Source organism: Chelonoidis abingdonii, chromosome 20, assembly GCF_003597395.2.
Source record: "Chelonoidis abingdonii isolate Lonesome George chromosome 20, CheloAbing_2.0, whole genome shotgun sequence".
Lineage (NCBI taxonomy): Eukaryota > Metazoa > Chordata > Testudines > Testudinidae > Chelonoidis > Chelonoidis abingdonii.
The window spans coordinates 2,228,506-2,256,069 of NC_133788.1; the positions used below are offsets into that span (position 1 = coordinate 2,228,506).

At 46.8% G+C, this 27,564-nt stretch overlaps 1 protein-coding gene across 1 annotated transcript in view; it reads left to right on the plus strand.

The window, feature by feature from the left end:
- Positions 1–11,675: 11,675 nt before the first annotated feature.
- The window catches only part of LOC116818731 (myeloperoxidase), a 44,798-nt gene continuing 28,909 nt past the window's right edge, over positions 11,676–27,564 (plus strand). The window contains 7 exon segments of the mRNA XM_032769928.2: positions 11,676–11,696; positions 11,699–11,792; positions 15,627–15,704; positions 18,481–18,574; positions 22,650–22,825; positions 23,654–23,777; positions 25,500–25,629. Of these exon segments, the coding sequence (XP_032625819.2) occupies positions 11,676–11,696; positions 11,699–11,792; positions 15,627–15,704; positions 18,481–18,574; positions 22,650–22,825; positions 23,654–23,777; positions 25,500–25,629 (717 nt within the window).

The following is a 27,564-nucleotide window of genomic DNA, read 5'->3' on the forward strand; positions in this document are numbered from 1 at the left end:
AATATACATAGACATAAAATGTAAAAACTTAAATATCTTAGAAACAGTAGCCAATCAGTTGTTTTAATTGTCATATTTGAATTCAGCACATCAAAATACATAATAAATACCACATTTTATCTCTGAAGCAGACGGCTTCTCAAAAATTGTAGACCAGTGTATTTTTCATACAAAATGGCTGGGCCTGCAGCGCTTTGGGCACTTGAACACAGGCCTGAGCTGACGGGCGTCTTTCCACCGATATCAGTGGGGACTGGATCAGACCATTGGCACCAAAGCTTGCTCAGAATGCTTTGCTGTTGTGCCACTAAAATGCTGGTCTGAAGCATTCTCTGGTGTTTGCTTCCTTGCTGATTTTCTAGGCTCAGTGTTGACATCTAATAGCCTCAGAGAACAGCTGTGGTGATTTTCTTCCTGTGATGCTCTCATTTGAAATGATTTGCAGTGGCTCTGTGCTGGGGATGGTCTGTCTTAGCAACAGCCCTTGTGGTTCAGATGGGGTGACCACCTAGTGGCTAGAAGGAAACAAATTCCAGTGTACCACAGTCTAATCCTGCAGCTTCCCTTGCCCATGTGAGTGTGCGTGAGGCTCAAAGCCCAGCCCACAGTGCAGTTCAAAGACAAATGCTGGACCAGATGAGCCAGGAGAAAGGTCAATATGCAAGAGGGGCACTGTGGACAAACACGCTCTATTTCCCCACACGGACATACAGGAGGGCTTTCTCAAAGATGGCGCTGCAGGTATATGCACAATATGCTACACAGCAGATCTCGTGGGTCTATGAGAGCAGTAGAGTCTAAAGATTAGAGCCCAGGGCCTGGGAATCTGGACTCCTGGGTTCTATCCACCTTTGGAAGGGGACTGGGATCTAGTGGGAGACACCAGAGGGCCAGAGAGTCAGGACTCCTGGGTTCTCCCCCAGTCTCTGAGGGGAATGAGGTCTAGTGGTTGTGAGGGGCTGGTGGGAGTCAGGATCAACCGATGAGACTATTGAGCAGCAGCCTCGAGGACTGTGCGAGCCCAGACTGTCTGTGCTCTTTACTCTCTCCAGCAGGCAGCTGCAGTGACACTGGGTCTGTGTTCCCCTGTGCCAGTGCTCAGAGCGAGGTTGCTTTATCTTGCAGAGGTGTGTAGGGCTGGTGGTTTTGCTTTCTTATACAGTGGGCCATAAATAATGCAGCTGAATAGTGAGGGTAGTTTGCTCTTCTGTTCCCCTTTCTTTGGTGGAACTTGGAGCACATTATAGTCAGCCATTAGCTAAGTCTTCATGCCTGTGTGTAGTTGGAAAGGAAGTTGACTTGTCCTAACATCAGGCAATGGCAGAGATGGGAACCAAATCCTTTCTATCCACTTCCCCTGCTCTAACCCTGCAGACCCAAATCTCCTCCCTGAGCTGCAGATAGGACCCAGGAGTCCTGACTCTCAGCCCACCGCCCACCTTGACTCTAACGAGGAGTCACAGCTTCCCTCCCAGAACTGGAAATACAACTTTTGGTGTGTCTTGTTTATTTAGCTGTAAACCCTTTGGGACTCTCTGTTCATCTATGTTTGTACAATGCCCAGCACAACAAGGCCCAAGTCTCAGTGAGGGCAGGGACTGTCTCTCACTGTGTGTCCAGGCAACACCCTGCACAACAAGGCCCAAATCTCAGTGAGGGCAGGGACTGTCTCTCGCTGCGTGTCTGGGCAACACCCGGCACAACAAAGCCCAAATCTCAGTGAGGGCAGGGACTGTCTCGCACTGTGTGTCCGGGCAACACTCGGCACAACAAGGCTCAAATCTCAGTGAGTCATTCCTACATGACTTCCCTGGGCTACTTGGTGATACCACCCAGCTCTGTGCCATACAGATCCACAGGCATTAACTGTACTGAAAAGGCAGGAACTTGGGGTTCAGTCATGTACTTCAAGCCCTAGACTACCAGGAGCTGCACAGCCTGCTAGAATCTGGAGACAAGTCTCCCTGAACAGTGGGGACTTAGCCGGAGTGATCCTGAGAACCTCCTACAGCAAGGTATTTTAGGGTGAGTGACCATCTGAAGAAATGTCCTTTCCAGGTGACATGGACAATCCTTGTTATACCACTGTCTCTGAACGGCAAATGGCTAAAGCTCTTGTTCTGAGATGATGCCCGGTCAGACTCTAAACAGGCTCCTACTATTTATCAACTGGACAATTTGCTTGGATTTTAAGAATGGGAACAGTCAGTCATTAAGAGGAGGAAGCAGGACCCATTGCTCTTATCAGCGTGCGATCGGTGCCTGCCAGAGATGAACGAGGCAGACAAGGAGAACAGGCTGTCAGGTGTGTGTGTGTTTTCAGAAGAGCTCTTGCATGAAAGAGTTGTGCCAACATAGCAATGCCACCGGCGACAGGAGAAAGGTGGGGTGTCCAGCGAGGCAAAGAGGGTCCTCAGTAGAAGCTCTTTGTTGTACTTGGATTGGGTCCTGGTTGTGAGCCGAGAGAGAGAAAACAGAGGCCCAGATTCTCAGGCCTTGTCTAGACAAGAAAGATACATTATTTGACCAATGGTGGGACTTTAATCTGAGTTAGTTCAACCATGAAAACCCCTGTGTGGAGGCTCTTGTTTACATTCAAATCAGGTTTATGTTGCATTATCCGAACTGAAATAGACCCCTGCTGAACTGAAACAAATATCCACTCGTCTGTAGCACTGGTTCAACCGACTCACTTTACGTTGCTCTGTCTCTCTTCGGTACTTACGGTAGCCTCTGACATTGCAAATTTTGGAAGGGCTCTAAAACCTCGTGCTTAGGGATTAACCCAATGTCTAACTGTTAGGGATAAGGATGAGACTTTCATGGGGGCAGATTCCCACATCGGCTGATGTGGGGTTCTTTCGCCTTCCTCTGTTGCAGTAGGTGCTGGCCAGGGCCGGAGATGGGATACTGGAGGAAATGGCTTTACGGTCTAATCCAGTTTTGCCAGTCCTTTCCTCTGGAAAACCCTTTGTGATTTGCTAGCGGGGGCCAGAAATGGCGGATGTTTCTGGGGAGGACGACCTGAGAGCCCTGGCTGGGGGAGGGAAGTGCAGGGGAGCATTAATTGGGACTGGGACTGGGAGTTACTTGGATAACTGTCAGCCTTCACTTGCTATTCAATTGTCAGCCAGCAAACCAGTAGCTGAGTACAACCACTGGAAGCCTACTCCATTGATGTCTCTGCTGTACATAAAGTCTGAGAGAGCTTGGGAGCGCCTCTGATTTTATTACTTGCTACATTCATGCCTCCAGGGGTGGCTTTTGGGACTCAGGTTATGGAGGGAGAATTGTCCAGTGGTTAGAGCATTAACTTAGGACTCAGAACACCACAGCTCAATCCCCTGCTGTGCCACAGACTCCTGAGTGGCCTCAATTACGTTATTGAGTCGCTCTGTGCCTCAGTGTCCCATCTGTAAGAGAGCGATAATAGCACTGCCCTTCCTTGCAGGGGTTTTGGAGGTTAAGGATATGAAAGATTGTCAGATACTTCAGCCCTGGGGGGGGCATATCTTCAGGTATGGTAGACACATCTCCAGTTTGGGGGGCAGGCCTTTCACAGAGGGAAAGAAGAAATGTTCATGACTTCAACAAGACAATAAAGTGGCAGGAGTTGCAGGCTACAAAGTCTGGACAATAATGGGAGGGTAAAGACAGACTTGTTGGTTCTACTGGACCAGGGTTGGCTCCAGGGGTTTTGCTGCCTCAAGCATCCCCCCCCCCCAAAAAGCTGCTATCACGATCGCGATCTGCGGCAATTCAGCGGGAGGTCCTTCTTTCTGAGCGGGAGTGAGGGATCCTCTGCCGAATTGCCGCCGAATACCTGAAAGTGCCACCCCGCTCCAGAGTTGCCACCCCAAGCACCTGCGTGATAAGCTGGTGCCTGGAGCCAGCCCTGTACTGGACAGAGCCAGTGGTGCAAGATGCTGGGCTTGAACGAGCGGGGTAAGATCAGACTCATTGCCCCTTCAAGGGAACAGCCCGTAGGGCCCGGGAGCAAATGAGAGACTGCAGGGCTAGGGATGGGATATTTGATTAGTTAGCAGAAACTGTGGGCATGGGGATTGGGAAAGTATCATAAACACACAGCTAAGGGTGGCATAAAATCCCTCCTTTACCTGTAAGGGGTTAAGAAGCTCAAATAACCTGGTTGGCACTTGTCCAGTACAGCCCTGGAAGTCCGTGGCAGCTCTCCAGGCCCAGCTGATTGGGCAGATCTCTGGGGGCAGGCTGGCTCTAGGACAGCTCCCACCGTGCAGTCTGTCAGCACCAAGGAGTGGGTGGTGGCTACGAAAGTGCTGCAAGGCCCTAAGATAGAAGGCAGGATGGTAGCTGCACTAACTGGCTTCACCAGCACCTGCTCAGTGGCTCTTAAGCCTCTTGATTCTGCAATCTCCTACTTCAGCAGCCGAACTGGTAAATTCTGGTCACCAAGAGCTGTCCAGTTAATGCCTGGGCAGCATTTTAACAGCACAGGTAACAGCCGCCTGGTGTTTCTTTGACAAATGCCCCATTGTGCATTTTCAAACACGAGAACATTGTTATTTTACCACCACCTTCAGGGCTGCTCTGGGGCCTACTGGGCTGCATGGCACCCTATGGGCCACGCTGCTGTCCAGAAAAGGTTGGACTGAGGAGTCCCTCAGCCCCTTGCACTCCTGCCCCCAGAGAGCCCCTACTCTGAGAGCTGTGCAGGAGGGCAGTACAGGGCTTTGGGCCCCTCCTGCCCTGGGGACATTGCAGGCACTCCAAGGTCCTCACGCATCACGAGAACAGTGGAGGCCAGAATCCAGCCTGGTTCTTTCAAACTGAACACAAGTCCCTTTCGTCTCCAGAAGCTTCAGCCTGAACCATAGAAGTCAGCATGAGTGTTTGCCATTTACGTCAATGGGGGCAGGACTGGGCTGTAAGTTTGAACTTTTGATATTTTGGTGTTACCCCCTCACACATGCAAAGATCCTGTTGTACAGGGGTAGGGAAATGCATTTCTTTTACCCTCCTAATATGTCAGAAGTAGCTACAGGGATTTTGCTCCAGCTTGCCATAAATATTCACTTACTACAGGCAGAGACTGGGCCTCTAAAGTGTCAGCCCCTAAATGGAAAAGTTTAGGCAAATTCTGAACATTATAGTGCAAACATTCTGCCTCCTTTAAGTAAATGATCATGAGGGGCACAGTTCATGTGGTGAACAGTTTACAGAAATAAAGCTGGTTTACTCCAGAATGCTGAGAAGAACCAATTCTCAAAACTCTTCAACCTGAGTACGGATGTGATCCATGGAATGGCCGTGGTCTCAGGAATGGGTGGATTTACACTCTGTGAAGCACGAGGGACCTTGTGAGTAAGGCTGGATTTTTTTTCTAAAGCTAAACATGTAGTGTGAATATCAATGGCTGAGAAAGGCACTGTTCCAGTTCTGGCAATCCTCCAGAGACTTTCCCTCCCCACAGTGCAATTATTCTTAAAAGCCACTGGCCTCCTTAGAGGAAGTTGGTTAGCAGTTATAACTGAATATACAGATGATGGTTTCTCAAGTGGGTTGTTTAAGGTCTTTTGAAAAAAACGGAACAGTGTTGCAATTATTGTTAACCTTTCCCTAGCAAGGCCACTTACTGGACCTTTCCATTCTGCTTGGTTCCCCTGGAGCATCAGGGACTAGGTTTACACTGCAAAAAACAACAACCCCAAACCCTGACCCTTGCCGTGAGTCTCAAGGAGCTCACACTATAGCGGAGACAGTCCCACTCGGGACGGAGCTCAGGCTGGAAACCCTGCCGGGGACGGGGGGAGCTCGGAGCCCACACTCCAGCTTGAGTGAGAACATGGCTATTTTTAGTGCAGCAATCTGAGCCCCATTAGCCCAAGTCTATAGAAGCAAGCTCTGAGATTTGCTGTTACAGAGGGTTTTTTTTTTTCAGCCTCTCAAAAGACCCCTTTAACATGGTGAAATGTGCATGGTACAAGGAGCCCTAAACTCTTGTCTTCACTTGTGCGCTGTTAATAATTCTGTACCTTGCACAGCTACAGCTGAACAAATCATTGATGTTTCAGTTCAGTGGCTGGACAGACAATCCCCCCCCAATTCACTGAAATGGAATTGTTTCCATTTTTCTTGACAAAACGAAAACATTTAATTCAGGTTGAACAATGACATTTCAAAACAAAATGCCTCAAATTGCAATGACATTTCTGACATGTTTTAAGGTTTTTTTACCCCAGCCAAACCTCTTTGCTGACTGTGCGGAAACCTTTCAATTTGAAATGTCATTGTTCAGCTGGAATGAGCTTTTTTTCATTGGTTTCATTTTGTCAAGAAAAAACTAAAAAAAACCCAACCCCATTTAGGTTCAAAATACGCTGAATTTTGGGGGGATTTTCTGTCCAATCACTGAACTGAAACATCAATGATTTGTTCAGCTCTAGCTGTGCAAGACACAGAATTATTAACAGTGCCAGGTAAAGACAAGAGTCTGGAGCTCCTCGCACCATGCACATGTCGCTCTGCTAAAGAGGTCTTTGGGGTGGAGTCATGGGTGACAGTCACTCTTGCAATCATTGGACCTTCACATTTACCTAATGGTGAAGTCAAGTGCGACAAGTGAGTTAAAGTTCATGAAATGTCACAATAACCTATAACAAAAAATGCTGATATAAAAAGGACTTAGTACAAACAAAATGGCATCCTGATATAATTCAAGGTCTGTGTTAAGATTACGCCTGGTAAATGAGAACATGGTGGGATTTGAAATCAGTGACCCAAAATTGGTGTGATGGAAATTGTATCTAAATTGGTGACTAACAGAATGGGCTGTTCCATCCATCACTCCCTTTTGCGGTTCTTAAAAAGAACAGCCTTTGGTGTGAAAACTAACAGAAAAGGAGTAGTCTGCTAACAACCCCTGCAAAGAGCTTTACTGTCCTGGTTGCCACCCCACCATCTCCTGGGAGATGACATCGGTGGGCTTTTGTGGTCTCATCCTGAGAGAAGTCTTGAGCAGACTGGGCCAGAGAGAGGGATCCAACTGACATCATCAACTCCACTGGATCTGGCTAAATCCCAACCACCACTTAGGATGTCAGAGAGACTTTGCTACTTTCCCTCCCCACCCACCCCATGTCCTTTCCCTTCCCTAACTTATTTCTTCTCTTTGTACACCTCTCTTTTTTCCTTCCACCTACTAAGAGTCTGGCTTAGTGAGCGAGCCAGCACTGCCCCAGCACTGCAACAGTGCTGTCAGACTCTGGCCATGAAGAAGCAGCTAAAAGCAATGTCCTAAATAGCCCGATGGTCATACGAGTTTGCCAGGCCTTGGAGTGGCTGAGACGACCTTATGCTGTGTCGCTATTTCTCCAGCAGTGAGGGTGCAAGTGAGTCAATGCTAGAGACAGAAGCTGTATTTTCTCTTTGCTGTTCTTTTCTCGCCCGTCCTGTGTGTGTTTCTTGTTTTGTCTTTTAGGAAATGGGATCAGACTTTAACAACAGCAGCAGCAGCAACAGCTCCATTTATTTCAGCTGACTCTTCTCTATCCCCCAAAGAACAGTTACTGCCATTTTTAATACCCTCTAAGAGTCGGGGCGGGGGGGGAGGAATCCCTTCTAAAAACTCCCGCCAGATAAAGCAAAAGGAAACAAGGGATATTGCGAAAATGAAAATCTTGCTTAATATTTTACATTTCAGATGTTTTAACTGGTTTTTTCTTCTTTTCTGTCTCTAATTAAATGTGTGTTTGAATGGGACAGAGCAGGCCGAATTCCCTGTATAGCAAACCCCAAACCATGTTTAATGTTGGACAGTTAACACTTTTGACATTTTTGGCCCATATAGTCCATCGAAATTAATACCACATCACTCCCATTTGTTCTATCCATGCCCTGTCCAGACACTCCACACTGCCAGATGCTGGGAATGGATGACATGAGAAGGATCACTCGACAATTGCCCTCTTCTGGTCCTTCCCTCTGAAATGTCTGGAACCAGCCACTGTCTGTAGACAGGATATTGGGGTAGAGGGACCTGGTCTGACCCCATGTGACACTGGCAGGCCAAATGCAGTAGTTAAGAACTGACAACCTCGCAGCTGGAGACCAGACCAAGTCACCTGGATGTTAGTTTTGCTCAAAATAGGTATGAATCGTAAAAGAAAGTATTTAGTGTTTAGCCTTTATGAAATGCTTGCATGTGTTGCTGACTGCATTACTCTCACTTGTAATGTCTATATCCCATGTTATTAGGTAATATTTAAGTGTTGGCTTTGTAACTGTAAACCCCCACAGTCAGGAGGGAAACATGACCAAGTATGAAATACTAGTTTGCCACAGGAGGTGTTATAACCTGTCCAGCCAAAGAAGGCCACTAGACACCAAACTAACCTTGGTGGAACATCAAAGGATATTGCTCCCCTCCACCCATGAAAAGAAGACGCGCACGTGAACTCATCTCATCATCTTTAACTCTGGGGGAAGGGATAAAAATCCTTGACAAGAAGAGAAATTGCATCTTTTTGGCTGTTTGAACTCTGAAGGGCCAGAGACTCTAAATTGAAGCCAGAGATCCCCAGCCTCCTGAAAGTCACTTTGAATAGACAAATCACTACAACTCTGTCACTCTTAGGATTTAGACTGTATCTCATTGGTGTGTCGATGGTTGCTTGCTTGAATCTGTAAATAACTCTCTGATTTCCTTTTCCTAGTTAATAAACCTTTAGATAGTTTATTACAAGATTGGCTCCAGGCATTGTCTTTGGTGTGGGATCTAGACTAACCTGGGGTAGATGATTGGTCTCATGGAACTGGAAGCAACCTGAATATGGTGTAAGTGACCGTTTTTCACTGCATCCAGTTTGTCTGGGTGGCAAGATAGACTAGAGAGTCTAAAGGGATAGTGTGTGACTTCATCATAAGACTGTTCTAGTGATCCAGGAGTTCACATTTGTTACTGGTTTGGTGAAATCTAATTATAGAACATACACCAGCTTGGGGGGTCTGTCCTGCCCTGAGTTAGGCACTCACAGTTGTGAGCCATGCCAGACACTGTGATACCCAGTAAGGCTGTTCCTATGTTCAGGTTGCTAACTGGATGCCCCGCCCCCCCCAGGCAGTGCATGGGCTGGGCTAATTGGTCACTGAAGGTATGGCTACACAGCAAAGAAAAACCCATGGCTGGCCCATGCCAGCTGACTCGGACTCTGGGCTTATTCCTTGCTGTGTAAAACACACAAACTCACTGCCTGCTGGACCATGTCTCGCAGCCTCAGCTGAGAGGCCAAATGACCAATTGGACCCCCTAGAAGAATTAAGGGGAAGCAGGGTGACTTGTCAGTGTGTGTGGGAAACATGCTCTGCTGCTCCCCTGTAAGTAACAAGTAGCCTTGATTCACCAGGGCTGTTTCACCAACATTAAACTCACATGTCATTTTAAGCTGAAGTTTATTGTTTTATGCAAATTATTTGGAAATATACAAATTAGATTGAAAAAATTGCATCAAATGTCTGGCATGGTACTGCACAAAACTTGTCTCTGTGTCTGTCTGGAGTTTGTGTAGATTGAGGCAGGGAGCATGTCTAAAGAGTCCATTGCATAGGGTGGATGCTGAAGAAGCAATAATGAATAATTATACCTAGGAGAAATCTATCAGAGCTGAGAGTTAGCTGTCTATGGATCAGCACACGCTGGCCAGTGGGTTACAGATGGTTGTTGTGCAGTGTTTGTCAGTAAAGAGCAGGTGCAGGACCCTTGCCATGCTGGACATGACCTGTATTTTAGTGCCATATTCAAAGTATTGCTCATCTAAATGGCCTGGCACCCAAACCATGATAGTGAAGAGATGAAGGCCAATCCAGCGGTGTTCTCCTCCTCCTAGCCTGGGGATATCTCAGCATGGGTAACCGCCTTCACTAAGGGACGCACACAGACCCCAAATAGAAACACCATTCCATTTTCTTCCAGCTGCATTGCTGTCTGTGTTGTTGGGGTGTCTAGAATGTTTGAAGCCTGACGTTCTCATGAACATCCCTTCACCTCATGAGACCAGGGAAGACTCCCGTGGCTAGGCAAGAAGTAGCTGCTCTGGGAGTGTTGCCACGTTTCCTGGTGTCACCTCAGCCTGGATCCAGGGCCGATACAAGGATGTTTTGCACCCTAAGCGAAACTTCCACCTTGTGCCCCCCCACCCTGAAGCATCCCCCACCTGTCAGCCCCTGCCCCCGGCCCTGAGGCACCCCCCAAGATCCAGCTGCCGCAGTCGCTGCTGAAGAAAATGGCGCCCCCCAAATCCCGGAGCCCTAGGGGACCGCCTAGTTCACCTAAATGGTTGCACTGGCCCTGCCTGAATCAATCCTGATTCTATTTTGGTGGAAATGGCAGCAGTGAGGGCTCTGGGGCTCAAGGTGATGTTTGGCAGACAGATGCCCCAAAACCCAAAGGGAATCTCAGATGCCTGTTTCTGCAGAGTATTGTTCTGTGGGCAGCTCCTGGGAGAAGTCCACAATGGGCATGGACAGGAGCTTTCAAGAGACAAAATCTTTCCCAGAACATCCAGTTCTCATGAGACCAGGCACTGGTTTTTAGTGGGGTTTAATAAGTTCATCTGTCACATTCACACTTACAGTGGTGGCACAAGGGAGAATCCACCTGGCTATTCCAGCAGCATTTGACTGGCTTTTGAATCTCAAGATTCAGTTACAATTCCAGCCCATTGGTTTTCAAATGCCATATGAAAGAATTCAGAGTAGCAGCCGTATTAGTCTGTATCTGCAAAAAGAACAGGAGTCCTAGTGGCACCTTAGAGACTAACAGATTTATTTGGGCCCACGAAAGCTTACGCTCAAAAAAATTTGTTAGTCTCTAAGGTGCCACAAGGACTCCTGTTCTTCCTATGAAAGAAGTAATTCTTCATTGTGTAACATATACCAGCATAGGCCAGTGGCGTCTTCTAAAGACTGATCATCATACAAAGGGCAAGGATATGAGACTGCAAAATGAATGCACAGGTAACAGGTTGAGCCATCTGCCAGCTCAGCTGGTTTGCATAAGAACGGTCATGGTTGTGCAAGTCAGCTGCGGTAACACACACAGGGAAATTCAGGCTCTGTCTTGCCATGAGCTGATTTTACTGTGGATTTTGCTAAAGCACTTGGTCTAACACCTCCTGCGAGAAGATGAAGAATGATTTCGGCTAGTGCAGGAATAATATAGTCTATTCAGAGGAAGACAAGACCCAAAAGCGTGGAGCGGAGGAAGGACAGGGCTAGGTCCAGCATAGGAGGGAAGTGGCACAGACCTCCCGGGGATGGGATGTGTGTGTAGGGGGGCAGCTTCTGCATAAAGAGTCAGGAACCGCAGTGAGGGATTAACAGAAGTAATGGGGAAGAAAATGCCAGACAGTCCCTGGGGTCATCCCAGCTCCTCAACTCTGCCACTAAAACCACCCTAAAAGTCAGGCCAGGCTCGCCCTGAGAAAACTGACAGAATCACTGCTTTAGCGCTATGCTCTCTCCAGCCGGGCATAGGGCTGAGGGGTGAAGCTGCCCCTTCAGACTCACTGGCAAGCTCTGTTCGCACACACCAGCTAGGGCACACCAGTGACATGGCCCCTTAGCCTTAGTGCTTTCAGGATGTGGAGTTGGGAGGTGGCAAGAAGTGGGCAGAGCTTTTTCTTGGCTCTGCCCAATTCATGCCAACTGGGCGTTTCCCGCAGCCTGGCCAGTCCCGCCCAGCAGGAACTGCCCCTGCCTGGAGATAAAAGTGCAGGTGTCCAGGCTGCCATGGGAAGAGGAACAGAAGATGGCAGGTGAGATGCTGCAGGTTTAATGCTTGTATATGCTTGAGCAGAACTGCTGCTAAAATAGCGCGGTTGTTAGGATGGTGTGCCGGGAGCTGCTTGTGGAAAGCTCGGCTAAGTCCCTGCTACTGGTGCTTCGCACTGTCTGTGTGGCAGCTTCTGCTGCACGTGCCCTGTGCTAGTGCTGGGTACTGTCTCTGCTGTGTGCCCGGCCGGCTGTCTGGTAGTAATGCTTGCCTGCCTGGGCAGCAGGGTGTTCAGCTGAGCCAGGCACTGTACCAGGGATCTGCTGTTTCATTGGTGAAGTGGGGCAAAGGGAAGCAGCCAGAGATCTGAGTTGCTTGGTTGTGTTTTCCTTTCATCCACTGTTGTGCTTGTGAGGCTGCCAAGCTCTGTCTCCCCAACCCAGGGCCTGTCCTCTGGGTGTGTTGGAATAGTTTCACCAGTCTGGAGCAGCTGCTGGGGGAGAATGAAACACCATGGCGAGGGCTGGGCGGCAAAGGAGCTTTTCAACAGTCTGAAATTTTTCTTGGCATGGATCTGTGACAAAAATCAAAACCTTGAAAATTTTCAAAAACCAAAAATAAGAAAAAAAATTGGGTTTTTGGCAACAGAGACATTTTATTTTTATAATTTGGAAACATTTTGTCTTGATTTGGACTCTTTCCTTTTTTTAAAAAAAAAAACTTTTTTAAGTGTAAGGTTACTAAAATTTTAAAATGAAAAGTCATTTTTAACTAAAAAAACCCCTGAAACTTTCTATTCTGACAATTTCAAGCTTTTTTTTAATCTTTCTTTCTTTTTTTTTTTAAGTCAGGTGTTTTCTCAAACTTGAAGCTGTTTTGCAAACAATTTGTTTAATCAAAAAATTCCTGACTCATTCCAGTTATCACCAGTGCTGCCCACTCAGAGCATTCAGGATTCATGTGTCAGGCTTCAGAAATCATGAGATTGGCTTAAAATAATAATACGCCTTTGGCTTCTGATTCTGGAGCTTTATACTGCACTCCTGTCATATTTTCAAGCTTTTCTCTACAACAATTAGTGTAGAAATTTACACTTTTTCTACCTCATAGGACAGCTGAGAGTCTCAGATAATCACATGCCTCAGGAGCTGGGGGCTAGAAAAGCAATAAATATCATGAAAGTTGGCAGCCTCATGCAACACACACCTTTCAGCCATAGCTGTGTGCATTGCTTGTGTTTGGAACCATCACTGACCTGACTTGGCCTCCACAGAGAGCCCTGTACACTGGCTCTGCAGGCCTACAGAACATGCAAAGCCAGGGTATAGCTTGGTGCAGGGGGGGGTTGGGGGCAGCATGGCCCTACACCTCTCTTGGCTCAGCCTGAGGCCCAGGGGCCTGCTGGGGGGTGATCTGAGGGAAAGTGGAGGTGTGGCCACAGCACACTGCTCCAGATAGTCTCTGTTGCTTGATGGCTCCATGTGGAGCAGTTGCAGCACCATATAAATTAGAGCAACCACTGGGGATCTCTCTGGTCCCTGGCCACCTCCACAATCTGGAAGGCACAAAGTGGTGCTCAGTGACCTTTGATCCCCAGAACCAGAGTAGTCAGGCACTAGCTAGTAGCCAGCAGCCCCTCTGAGGTGGGGTGAATGCCACTGCGTGTTCCTGACTGGAACGGCTCCTGTAACTTTGAGCTGGGGATAAGGACACCTGCCCCGGTGAGTGGTCCCCAGAACAGCAGCTCTGGGGACTCCTGTGGGCTCTGTGAATTCCAGTTTCTGTGTTACGCTGCTGTAGCAAAACCTGTGAATTAGTCCCACTGTTAAAATCCTGCTCTCCCCATCTCAGCAGCTCTGCACACTCTAAAGTGCTTAATGCAATTAATAGCGCTGGCTGGGAATTATGCAGACAGAAGATTATGCTAACAACAGAAAATACTGATTCTACAAACATTCAAATTTTCCTTGGGAAATTTTCAATTTTGCGCAAAATTTCCGATTTTCTATTGGGAAAATCAGATTGTAAGATTTCATTGTGGGTCAGCTGAACACAAACCAGAATGTGTCACTTTATTGACCTGACCTGAAACATTTTATTTCAAATCAGTTAAAAAACCCCACTCAATTGCATTTTGCAAGTGCATTGCCTTATGGGAGTTGTAGTCTGGACCCCCATCGTATTCCCTGAGTTGGGCTCCCTGGAGGACGACATCACTCACAAACGTTGGTCAGATGGGGCCAAATGGAGACAATGGAGGAGAATCAGCTGAGTATGAGCTCCCAGTGCAACATGGTCACAAGAGCTAATGTAGTGTGGGTCCCCAAACCTTTGACGATGGTGTCCCCCCTTTCCCCTGGCCATGCCCTTCTGCCCCCACCCCTCCGCCAAGGTCCTGCTTTTTGGCTGAGGCCCCACCTCCGCTCACTTCATCCCCCCTCTCTCTATTGCTCCCTCTCCCCACCCTCACTCAGTTGCTCATTTTTACCAGGCTAGGGCAGGGGGTTAGGGTTCAGGGGGGGTGAGGGTTCCAGCTGGGGGCATGGGCTCTAGTTTGGAGTTTGGGGTGAGGGATTTAGGGTGCAGAAGGGTGCTCTGGGCTGGGACTGAGGGGTTTGGAGGGCAGGAGGGAAGATCAGGGCTGGGGCAGGGGTGTGTGGTGTGGGGGGAGGCTCAGGGGTGCAGGCTTCAGGCAGTGTTTACTTCCAGCAGCTCCTGGAAGGAACAGCATATCGCCTCTCTGGCTCCTGTGCGGAGGCATGGTCAGGTGGTTCTGCGTGCTGCTCTGTCTACAGGCACTGCCCCTACATCTCCCATTGGTCACGGTTCCTGGCCAATGAGAGCTGCTGAGCCCTGGGCTTGAACCACAGGAGCAGGGAGAACAAGCCTCCAGGGTTGAGCAGCCAGCTCCAGCCTGACTCACAGCACCAGTGTCTCTCTGGAGCTCCTGCTTGGACATCTCAGCAGAGAGAGGGGCATGAGAAATATCCCGACCTCTGGCTGTGCAGAGGACTCTGCTCCTGGAGCCTTCCCCAGCAGCCCACTCCCTTGAGTCCAGCCGGGTCCGCTGCCCTGTCCATGCCCCACCAGAGTTACCTGCGGAGCGGGGAGGGGGTGGCTTAGTATTTCTCCTGCTAGTCCTCTCTTAGCTAATTCTTATTCTAGCCTCTACATTTTCAGAACTGAGCCTTTTACAAGTCACTCCTTCTCCACAGGAGGGATCAATGCCCTCACAGCTCCTCAGGGAGAGATGGGTACAGGAGGAATCGCTGCCCTCACAGCTCCTCAGGGAGGGATGGATGCAGGCGGAATCGGAGGGGATTGCTGCCCTCACAGCTCCTCAGGGAGGGATGGAGGTGGGAGGGATCGCTGCCCTCACAGCTCCTCAGGGAGGGATGGATGCAGGAGGCGCTCCTGTGGGACACACCACTGAACACAGAGAGGAAGTGACTTAACACATCAAAAGGGTGTGATGCAATGAGCTTTTCTGCTGTGGTCACCAGGTAATAGCAACAGGATGTACCACCTGAGCAGAGGGGCCGAGGTGCAGGCACTTGCCCACTGGGCCTCAGGCTCCTCGCCCAGTGGCTTTATACCAATGTAATGCCTGACTTGCCGAGGTGTGAATGAGCCGAGGATTAGGCTGCCATGTACCACTGCAACGGCTCTCTTCTGGCCTGAAAAGAACCCCTCACATCCTGGGAGCTGAGTCCCTCTGTACTCAAAGGGATGAGATTTTGGCCTGGAGTTGAACCTTACCGAGGAGACGGGCAGTCAGAGCTGTGGGAATTGAGCTCTTCTGATGGGTAGACAAAAGCTATGACTCCTTTACACCCTTCATTGCTACTAATCCAGGTGTATTTGTGTTTCTTTCCAGGGATGAAGCCAGTGATCACCCTTGTCGGATTCCTGGTAACGCTGAGCCTGTGCTATGGATCTCGCCCTTCCTTGAATGGTAATGCCCCCTTCTCCTGCCTCTCCTGTTCCCTTTAATCAGTTTGGCAAAGATTTTTTTTTTAAAAAGTGGTTTATATTTTGAGAGGGAAAAGTGCAAAATTACAACAGCATCAGGAATTAAATATTTTATCTGCACAGAAATCTTCCCTAGAGATCAGCTGAAGCTCAAAAGAAATAAACAGTTCGCTCAGGAAAACAAACTAGAGAGCCTGTCGAGCAGCTGATAATTTGCCTTTTCAGACTCTCTCAGCGCCAAGTGCCCTTTCCCTCTCCTGCCCTGGTCATTCTACAGGATGGCGAGTTTCTGACAGCCAGTGTCCTTTTGCTGTTCAGCCAGAGTGAAAGGAGATGGTACTGGTGTAACATGCACACAGGTTTTCTGACCAGCCCCTGCACAGGAAGGCTATACAGCCAGGGTACTGACCAGCTTCTCAGGCACCCACCTCTGGAGGCTAAACTCAAAATTATACCATCTTGTGCTGCACAGAGAACTGTAAGTTCTAGAAATTTGCCCTCTCCCTCAATGTAGGGAAATATGAAAAGCTTTCTGCCCCAGGTTATAATGTCCACACACTGGTTTTAAACAAAACAAAAACAAATTTATTAACTACAAAAGATGGATTTTAAGTGATTATAAGGGATAGCAAACAGATCAAAGAAGATTACCTTGCAAATAAACAAAAATGCAATCTAAGCTTAATATGCTAAAGAAATCGGATATGAGTAGCAAATTCTCACCCTAATTGTTGAGTTAGGCAGTTTGCAGAGTCTTGAGGGCAAGCTGCACTTACTTGAAGCTTAAAACCCGTTATTCCTTTCACAGGCTAGAAACTCCTCTAGCATGGGTCCAGCCCTTCTCCCCAGTTCCAGTCCTTGTTCCTCAGATGTTTCCAGCAGTCTCCTTTGGGCAGGGAGTCCAAGAAGAACCCCGATGATGTCACTCCCCTTCCTTAAATAGTTTTTGCAAATAGCGGGAACCCTTTGTCTCCAACTTTAGTTCCCACACCTTTCAGTGGAAAAACACTGGAATTCTATGATAGAGTCCAGTACCAGATAATTTGGTCACATGTCTCTGTAAGGCTGTAGCAGCCATGAACCAGAGGCTGTTTGTAGTGTCCCCATGAAGGCTTCCCCGTGGGAGATTAACATCTTCTAAGACCTATTGTTTTCCCTAATAGCCCTTTCCAGCCAGCCATCTAGACTGATTGCATTCTGTCTAGTGGGTGTTCCCCAGGTGTAAACACATTTTTGATAGATGCATAGACAATATTCCTGACTTCCTGTCCCTACATTCATACAAACAGGATAATCATATTCAGTAACTCATAACCTCTTCAATGATATCTCACATGCCTTATTTTGCACAAAATACATCATAATGATGCCATGCTCATATCATCGTAATAATACTATGAAGAATATGGATCGTAATGCCACAAATAATTTTTAGCATAAATTGTGAATGCTTCATTTTTTCTTCATAACTGAAAGTTTCTTCTTTAACAGAGGCTGAATCATAATATATTTTTTCAGAGAAAGTCACTATGAATTGCACTTTTGCAAAAGGTCTGTCTTCTCTCGTTGTTCTTCCAGACATTCAGCAATGAAGAATAATGGGAAAGACGACCATTAGCTCTGTACCTTTCTTTTCAGAAACTACCCATTGCACCAGACCTATTCAGGGGAGAGGAGAGGAGGAGGGTGTGTGTACTGGTACACAGGGGATAGCAGGAGGGAGGTGGAAACCAGAACGTGTCTTCAGGAGAATGTGGACAGGAAAGCCGGGGGGAGAAGGTGTATCCCAACTGCTTCGCTATACTGTGGAGATGCAAAGCAGCTGTAAACCCAACTTCCATGCCAGTACTCTGGCTGCTTTGTGCTGCTTCCAAGGGGCAGAAAAAAGTTAGCCTGAACCAGTAGATCTGGCCATAAAAATGAAAAGCAAATGAAAATAAAAGATTGCTATAGCTTCTTCAAACCCCTAGTAATATAACTTAGTGGCATTCTGGTTGGGGTTTGTGTTTACTCTTCATATATGCAAAATAATTTTTTTTTAAAATCAAGGCACTTTTCAGACAAAAGTTACTCTAACCTGAGATCAAGTTTCAGAGTACGTATCGGTAATTTAAGATAACAGACATAACAGGGATGTTGTAACTATCCCATAAACAATTGTTATGAACCCAAGAAATTCAGAGTAAAGATTAAACTTAAAAGAAATCCAAAGTCAGTCTGGTCTAGAAATGCCCATGTCAGCTAGAGAGACAAGGTGGATGAGATAATGTCTTTTACTGGAGCAGTATCAGTTGGCAAAAGAGACAAGCTTTCAAGCTACACAGTGTCTTCAGTTCAGTTGGGGGCACATAGAATTAACTGGGCAGAACCTGCCCCAATAGATACCATGTGGGAGAGAGAATAGTGTAAAGAGAACAAGGCAATTCTCAGTCAAAAGCGACATTAAACTGGAGTCAAGTTTCATAGCACATGTCAGTAATTTAGGGTAGAATTTGAAGCAATATGTACCATGAGGGAGAGCTAATAGTACAAAGGAAACCTTATCTTTGAATGTTCAAGCCCTGGGTATTGAATAGCTGTAAGAGTGGGTATATAATAGGAGAAGGGAGGGACAGAGACCAGATAGTGAGCCTCAGGGCAAGATTCAACTTGTGATGGGCAGAGACTTGCTCCAATATATACAGCAAATCCTGATTTGTGCAGTGAACTTGTGGGAAGGAGTTGTCCTCATGTCCTGCTCCTCCTTCTCTTTGAACTAGATATCTCAAGGATGCTGTCGGCTCCGTCCCTTCTGAGCAGTGTTGATGAAGCCAAGCGGCTGGTGGATGCAGCATATAAGTATACCCGGAACCGGTGAGTTCCCTGTTAATAGGGGGTCAGCCTCTCATACCCTTCTGCATGGTGAATAGCACCCTGCTCCATTTGTAGGTAGCTTCATTGATTTCAGTGTTACTATTTGTGGCGTAAGGTGCGACTCATCCTGAACACAGGTGTCAAAATCTGTCCCAGGATAATTTTCCTTATGTAATATGCTGCAGTCCAATATCTGACCCTAATCCAAGGCTCTCTACTCCAGGTTGCAAGTAGAACAATGCCTGAGACCTAATCTGCTATTGGTGACATTCTCTAGCAGGGCTACAGAGGGGGTGTCACTAAGGTAGCATTTAACAGTCCTTAGTGGAAAATGACAGTAAAAGAGATGGAGGGACAGAGATAGTCCTTCTCCATGGGCCTCTTGTGTATGCAAGTCCTGCCTCATGGCTATCTGTGCTCTGACATAATTGTTATGGAACTGCTGGCAGCTATTCCATAGTTAAGGTTGGGTTCAGTTTTTCATCTAAGAATACAATGCATCTTCCCCAATTTACAACGCTTAATCTGGGAGCAAAGAGTGAATCTTCTGAGGGTTTTCACCTAAATGTTAATAAATCACTTTTTTTTGAGTCACAGGTATTCCTGGGCCACATCTAGCTTCCAAACAGCTTATTCAACCCTGCAAACTTTCCATATAATTAACACACATTGAAAATGTTCGGAATCAGCACATCTGAATGAATCAGGTCATAATGCAAAGTTACTAACAATTGTTGTTTAAATATAGTTAAGATAGAGAATATGTCACTTTATTTTAGGGGAAAGAACATTTCAGGGCAGTTGTGAGTCTATATCCAACATTCCAAACCCGGGAAATTCAGAGTTAAAATTATGCTTAAAAGAAATCCAAACGTGGTAAGGTTTTGGGAGAGCCAAGTAGTGAGGCCAAGCAATAACCATACAGTTACAGATTCTGGATTATGATTAAGACATTTAATGTTTGTGGTTCCAGATTGGAGGACATGGATTTTTTGAGGAAATGTTAAGGGGTTTTTATTTTTCCCTTCACAAGAGCAGTACAAAGCAGCTGAAGCACAGTGGTGAATCTGTCCCTAAATTTGCAGCGGCTTTATTGGTCTGCGTTAGCGAGACTGGTGCTACATGAAGGGAGGCTGGGAGAGACAAGTTCCTGAGTCCCTGTAGCTCTGCCCTGTGCTCCTGGCTCAGTTCCTCTGGCAGTGCTGCCTCTGTGTGCAGTGGAGCCAATGGGAAATTTTCAAGCACTGATGACCAAGCTACTATGGGGCTATGGGACCTTTAAAAGGAGTGGCAGTTGTGCCATGTAATCTACCAATGAGAACTCTTGATATATCCAATCTCCTTCATGCTTCTCTTATTACAACCAAAGTAATTGTTACACACAAATTAGCTGTAGAAGAAGGTTGAGGATTAGTTGTTACCTCTGATGTCACATTGGTAGCACTTTGAGTTAGCTGAGCTGTTGCCCTGATCTTATCTGGACCCAGTTTAACCATAACAATTTATGCACCAATCACGGCTACTTTAGTTTAATGACAATCACATTTCTTCAAATATAGACCATAAACAAGAGGTCAAATATTTGAACTGTGGAAATTTGACAAGTGTGTGCTATCCCATTATTTTGGGACAAAGAAAAGATTGACTTAGATGGTAAATTTCTTAAAGGATCCAATTTTTAATTCATGTTAACTCATAAGCTAATTCTCAGGTTTACCGGTAAATTCTCAGAAAATTCATTCGGAGCTCAAAGAGTGAATGGTGTCAGTTTGGGGAGGATACGGTGTATTCTTCATTTATAACCAAGAGATTGAACCCGTATTTTAAGTGCAAAACAGAACTACAGAGCTGCAACTGGTACCTCCATAAATACTAGCAAGGACAGTTCAAACGGCGTGGATCGTTTTTGTGACATCAGAGGTGACTCAACCAACCATCACAATCCCTTGACAGTTGATTTGCATGCCGCAATTCCAATGATTGAAATAAGTCAGTGGAGTAAGGGGGGCTGGACACGTGCCCTGGCAGTTCTCATTATGGAGGTACTGTTTGGGACTCCACGGTTGTGTGGAGATTGCGCTTAACACAGGGATTCAGCATTTTGTTCTGTATGAACAATCCTCCATATCCTCCCCACACTGACAGCACTTTGTCTTTGAGAATAAAATTAATTTTCTGAGCATATACAAGATAATCTATTAATTAAACAGCATTACAATTAATAAAAAATAAATAAAGTGTTTTTGTTCCAATCTAATCTCATTAATGGAATTGTGAGGGCTCTTCAGACTTTCCATATCATTAACCTTACTGAATTTGTATGCATATGCTACATCTGCAGAATTTTTGTTTAGGATTAATGGTAATTTTTTGCCATTATTCTTCATAACTGAAAGTTTTTCCTTCAGCAGTGGCTGAAGAAAAATATTCTACTTCAGAGAATTCTGTGAACAACTGCCCCCTCAAAATGGCTGCCAGCTCTTATTCTTCTGAATCCCATAGCAAAGATGGACACCACCTCCTTTCACCTGCTCCCCTCCACTCCTTTACAGCATGGGGAGCTACGATCTTCCCTGGAGTCGACTTGGCATCACTCTCAGTGGAAACCATGAGAAGTGGTGGCCATTTTGAATGAGAGCAGCTTGCGTGGTGTGAGCAAAGAGACACCAGACTCCAAGGGTGGAATTCACAAGGGGACGTACACACCTAACTGCCACTTTAAGTTCCTCAGTCCAACATTAGGTGCCACTGGCATTCACAACCCCCCTGCTCAGATTCTGTCTAACCAGGTAGGTGCCTAAAGTCCATAGATAGATATTTCTGCCTGTAAAGTCCACAAGGTACCAACATTTTGGCAGCTGAGCACTTCCTCACGCTGCCATGAACCTAACACTTGGTGGGATTCACAAATGAGGGATTCCCCTGCCTATCTTGTCTTCGGGGATTGGTCAGCAGAGGGGGTTGTGGTGTCCCCTTTAGCTCAGTGTTTAGAATAATTTCCCAGGATGTAGGAAACTGAGGTTCAATTCCTGCCCCCTATGAAAGGGCTTAACCTGCGTTTCCTGCCTCATAGGAGAGTGCCTCATCCGAGCCGTCAGGGGATTCTGGGGCAGGGCTCTCTGCCTGTCCTGCCATAGCTGCTTCACTTTGTGTGGGTAATTCAATACTGAGTGGAGAAGGCAGACTGGAACCTGGCTTCCCCCTCTCCTAGCGGGGAGCCTGAACCACTGGACTGTAGCGTCAGTCTCACTCAGGCCATTATTGGGGTTAGGGTCCAGGGGCTTGGGGTCGCTGTGATGCGCAGGGGGCAGCCTAGATGATCCGCTGGTCCCTTCTGGCCTTACACTTGTGACTCTCTCTGGCCCTATGATTAGTTTGTATTGTTATCTGTATTATTTGTTCAGTGCCTTATTGTCATATCTATCATGCACTGAGAGAATCTGCTCTTCTTTAGTCCTCTGCTATTCCTGCCTTTTGCTTCTCTTCCTTCCCCACACACCTTCCTGTTTCTCTCCCTATCCTGTCTGTGATTCTTCTGTACTTTCTCTGCATTGCCTTCCCTGCAACCACACTCAATTTCTACCCTGTGGGCTTCACTTCCTCCCCATGCTCCTCTCCAGCCACTAAAATGGTCAGCAATTAACCTGTTATTGTTGGCATCACTGGTATTTAAAGAGGATGGCTCAGAGAGACGAACAGGGGAGATCACCTCTCGGAGCCATGGTGTCCGGCTCTGTGCAGACTCAGGCAGGCATCACTGCTTTGGCCACCTTTAAGTCACTTTGGGAAGGTTATATCTGCATTGCAGCCATGACTGGTAGACACTTAACTGGTTTATAAATGAAAGTGGAGATTCTGAAGAACCCGACTGTATTATATAGGCAGCAATACACCCTGCTGGTCAGCTCTGGCCTGCACACAGATGTTTGCTAGCCCTGCACCGCACACACATGCCAGGATAGTAACTACTGTAACTGTGGAATGAGCTGCAATGGACAGAAGGTGGAAGGGGCCCCGTGCAACTTGGAGGATTGTTTCTGCTTCAGAGCTACAGCAGGACTTTTTTTTCTTTCAGTTTAAAAGAGAAACTGAGGAATGAAGCCTTCACCCCTGCAGATATGCTGGACTATATGAAGCAGCCAGTGGGGGGAACCAGGGCCATGATCCGAGCTGCCGATTACATGGAAACCACCCTGAGCCTGCTGAAGAAGAAGTTGCAGTGGACTGTGAAGGGGAAGTTTAATGTCACAGGTACAGGGGGGCAAGTCAGTTTGGCTTCCTCTCCTTGAGGCCTTTCTCTGCCCAATGTCTTGGGGCTAAGTTGTCCTCCCACTGACTTCAATCCTGCAAGACTGGGCCCTTAATTAGTACACCTGTGAAGCTAGAAGATGAGTGTCTGCAAGCTACAGGCAAGTGTCTGTTGCCAGGCAGTGGCAGGCCATGAACCGTTGGGGAGGGATAGCTCAGTGGTTTGAGCATTGGGGTTGTGAGTTCAATCCTTAAGGGGGCAATTTTGGGATTTAGTTGGGGATTGGCCCTGCTTTGACTAGATGGTCTCCTGACATTCTATGAGAGCATTTTGAATGCTCTCTCTGTCAGGTAGTGCACATCAGAGCTAGCATCTCCTCATTCATCACTCAGTTCCCCTGCAACACAAACCCCTGGGCAGAGTAGCAGTAGGAGTGGGGTTGTAGTTCAAGAATCTTGGTGTGAAAAAGGAACACCAACCTTCCCACATGCCCCTCACCTCTTCTGGGAGGAGAAGGGGACTCTTCCCTAGTGCCACCTTTCTCCCCTTCATTCTGGCATCTTCCTCCCTGTTTTGCAGAGATGAGGTTTTAAAGCCAGCAGGTGCTGTCTGCGTGAACATACCCAGCTGCTTCAGGCTCTGTTTTACTATGAAACCAGACAGAGGCTCTGTGACCAGAGCAGGCTGCATCCTGGGGAGGGCAGCAGTGAGCTGGAGAAGTGATTTCACAGAGCGCAGAAGTGGCTACAAGAATACTTTGCCTTGCCCCATTTCTGAGGCACCAATCTCAACACGCCAAATTGCTGAACTTCCTTTGCATTCTCTTGTAGACATGCTGAGCCCAGCTCAGCTGAAATTGCTTTCCAAGGCTACTGGCTGTGCCCAACAAACTATGAATATACCATGTGATGAAACAAACCCTTACCGAACGATCACGGGTGAATGCAACAACAGGTGATGCTAGCTGTCAAGGAGAGGGTGGCAGGTCCTCCCTACATTAGAATAACTTCCTATCTATCCATTTCTATCTAATCCCAACTATACATATAAAATGATGAGGGTCTAAATTAGCTGTTACCACTCAAGAGAGAGATCTTGGAGTCATTGTGGATAGTTCTCTGAAGACATTCACTCAATGGGCAGTGGCAGTCAAAAAAGCAAACAGAATACTGGGAATCATTAAGAAGGGGATAGATAATAGGACAGAAAATATCATGTTGCCTCTATATAAATCCATGGTATGCCCACATCTTGAATACTACACACAGAGGTAGGTGCCCCATCTCAAAAAAGATATATTGGAATTGGAGAAGGTCCAGAAAAGCACAACAAAAAACACTTTTCAGCTTGAAAAAGAGACAAGTAGAGTGGGATATGATAGAGGTCTATAAAATCATGGCTGGTGTGGAGAAAGTAAATCAGAAAGTGTTATTTACTCCTTCTCATAACACAAGAACTAGGGATCACCAAATGAACTTAATAGGTGGCAGGTTTAAAACAAACAAGGAAGTATTTCTTCACACAACACACAGTCAACCTGTGGAACTCTTTGCCAGAGGATGCTGTGGAGGCCAAGACTATAAGAGGGTTCAAAAAAGAACTAGATAAATTTGTGGAGGACAGGTCCATCAATGGCTATTAGCCAGGATGGGCAGGGATGGTGTCCCTGGCCTCTGTTTGCCAGAAGCTGGGAATGGGTGACAGCAGATGGATCACTTGAGGATTCCCTGTTCTGTTAATTTCCTCTGAAGTTCCTGGCATTGGTCACAGTCGGAAGACACAATACTGTACTAGATGGACCTTTGCTTTGACCTAGTATGGCCATTCTTACGCTTTTATGTTCCTAAATCCCTAGCCAGGCCTGTTTCAGTGAAATCTCACAGGGTGCACAGGGGAAAAGTCCTGCCAGGAGTGGTGAGCCTGACCATGCATTTAGTGTCTACACCCTCTTGTTAATTCAGCTCATTGAAGAGTCTTTTACACTCCTGGCTCAGTAGCAAGAATTTCCTCCTCACCAGCTGGCTCAAGCCTCACAATCAGGCTGGTTTCTAGGAAATCCCTAGAGTGAAAGTCACACCCAAGCCAAAACAGAGGTCAGATTTCAGTTCCTAGTGTAGTGTGTCCTCATGCATGCTGTGTGTCAGGGTGTCACTGAACCATTTGCAATGGTTCTGCTCAGTGGTTTACACACTAGTGACTCCTGCCCTCATTGGTCAGCTGTGCCCTCCTTCATTGCCTCGCATTACATTCTCATACAAGCCCCTTTGTGCTTTGTTCCACACTGCCCCTCACCCATGGCAGGAGCTCGCAAGAGCACTGGCAACGCCACCTCATTTCCTCCTTCCAATTCCTCCTTAACATGCCCCTGTGTAGTGATGCCTACAAAAGCGTCAGCAATGATTAGGCAGCTGGTGTGCTGAGGCCCCTGCTTGTCATACTGCCCAATATTGTTTCCTTGTGCTCCCCCATTGGCCTGTCTGTGTCTGCTTGGTGTCTCTTGTCTTATTCTTAGACTGTCGTCCCCTTGGAGCAAGGACTGTCTTTCTGTTCTGTCCGTACAGTGCCCGGCACATTGTTCTGGCCCATGACTGGGGCTCCTAGGCTCTATAATGATGATGATGTTGATGGTATAATTTGCTGTATTGTAAATACAGATTCTTTCATCCCATCTCCCAGGAGAAGCCCTACCTTAGGGGCTTCAAACAGAGCCTATGTCCGATGGCTGCCTCCAGAGTATGAGGATGGTGTTTCACTCCCTCGTGGCTGGAAGGAAGGATTCCGTTATGCTGGATTTCCTCTCCCGTTGGTAAGGACTGTCAATTCATTTAAAATACATTCTTTCAATTAAAATAGTAGGAAGGACGCTCAGAGTTTTGCCAGAGGTAGGGTAGTTCAGGGGCCCCATGGCACATGTCCTCCACCATCAGAAACCCCTGTGCCATCTCTAGGCTGGGCACATAATGACCAAAGTGAAAAAAGGAAGGAAACAGCAGGCCATTAGGTCTGCACTTCCGACTGGAGGAGTAATTCCCAGCATGCGGCAAAGTACGTGGGCTAATTCTGATCGAGCTAACATGCTAAAAGGAGGCGTAGCCACATGGCACAGGTGCAGGCAGAGGCTAGCTGCCTTGTGTCACAGATGAGTAGGTACTCAGCACAGCTAGCTGCTCTATTTTTAGCATGCTGGCTCAATCAGAGCTAGCATGGGTGCCTCTCCTTGAGCTGGGAATCACCCTCAGCTCAAAGTATAGCTGTACCCTAAAATGGCTGTCTGAAGCCTGAGTGGAAAGCAGAATAATCTGCTTCCATCATTTCCCCTTAGACCCATTTAACCCAATGTTGCCAACTCACACGATTTTATCAAGTGAGTCATCATACTGGGTGTTTTCCCTAAATCCCCAGCTCCTGAAGTCATGAGAATCTCCGCTTTCATTTTTAAAAAAAGACATTCTAGCTCGTATAGTGGCAGGAAGAGCTAAGAAAGCTGAAGCCTAATGGCCCAAACCCCAGAAGGCAAAGAAAAAGATCCCACATTTACTATTTGAAAAATTCTTGGGATTTCACTGCCAGTCTCATGATTTTTGGGGCCCTGAGTCATAATTTTTGAACTCTTGAGTTTGAGAACACTTAACCCTGTCAAAAAGCAGAGCGCAAAGTTCTAGAGGACGAATACCCAAAGAAAAATATGTTAAAATACCCAGCAAGGAAGAGGTACATGTGTATGCGCAGCAGGGTGTGTGGGGAGCCGTTAGCTGATGTAGTGGGATGTAATGACAGCAGCACTCAGAAAGGCAGGAATTTGGGATAGCTGGGGATTTCAGCTGAAATGCTCATTTCACTTCCAAAATCCACTTTGTGCCAGAAAAGTCTTTAAAGAAGGGAAGCTACAGTCCAGCTGCTTGAGCTAGAAAACCAAAGCTTGAAGGTGCATGAAGATTCTCCTCAGGCAGAAACTAATGATGAACCACTGAAAAATGAGTAGTGCATGGAGGAAAAATAAGAGGGCAGGAAAAGAAAAGAATCCAGATAACGTGCTGTCCCTGAGAGAAACAGAGCTGAATACGAGAACTCTGAGATGTGAGGAGTAACCTGAAGATTTGTAACTGAAAGAGTTTTATGGAGAGCCATCCAGAACGAACAGCTGAGGAATAACTCAGCTAATTGTAAAAAGAAAATATTCTACAGTTCAGTTTAATTGGGGCAAACATAGACTGAAGGGCCACTTTAAAAGGGCCACACTGCAGTGTGGGGGATCTTGGGGGTGGGAAATAATGGACAAAAGAAAGGGGATGGGGAGGGACTCCTAGGGGCTCTGTATAAATCCTCCCCATGTAACATAAACATCAGAGGACATCTCCTCCTGAGGGTCAGGGTTGAGGTCCCGTGGGTAGAGGATGTTGCCCAGAACAACAATAGAATAGCGGCAATTAGAAGTGATCTTCAATACTTCCAAATAAATAATAAAGACAAAAGAAAGAGAGGACTCTGAGAGGCACGTGAAGGAGTAAACTCTGAGAAGAGCCTCTCATTAAAAAAAAAAAAACTCAAGAAAAATTAGAACTGAAACAGAACTTAAAAATCCATCCTTTGATCCTAATCTCTTTAGGTTCAAGAGGGCAGGGCTAACTCAGTGAGAACGGGGGTTTAAAAAGCCAGCTTGTAAGCGACCAGGGAGCTGGTGAACAGGATCAGCAGACAGAGCTGTTCTGCAAAGGTGTTTAGAGAGGTCACGTGAGAGCCG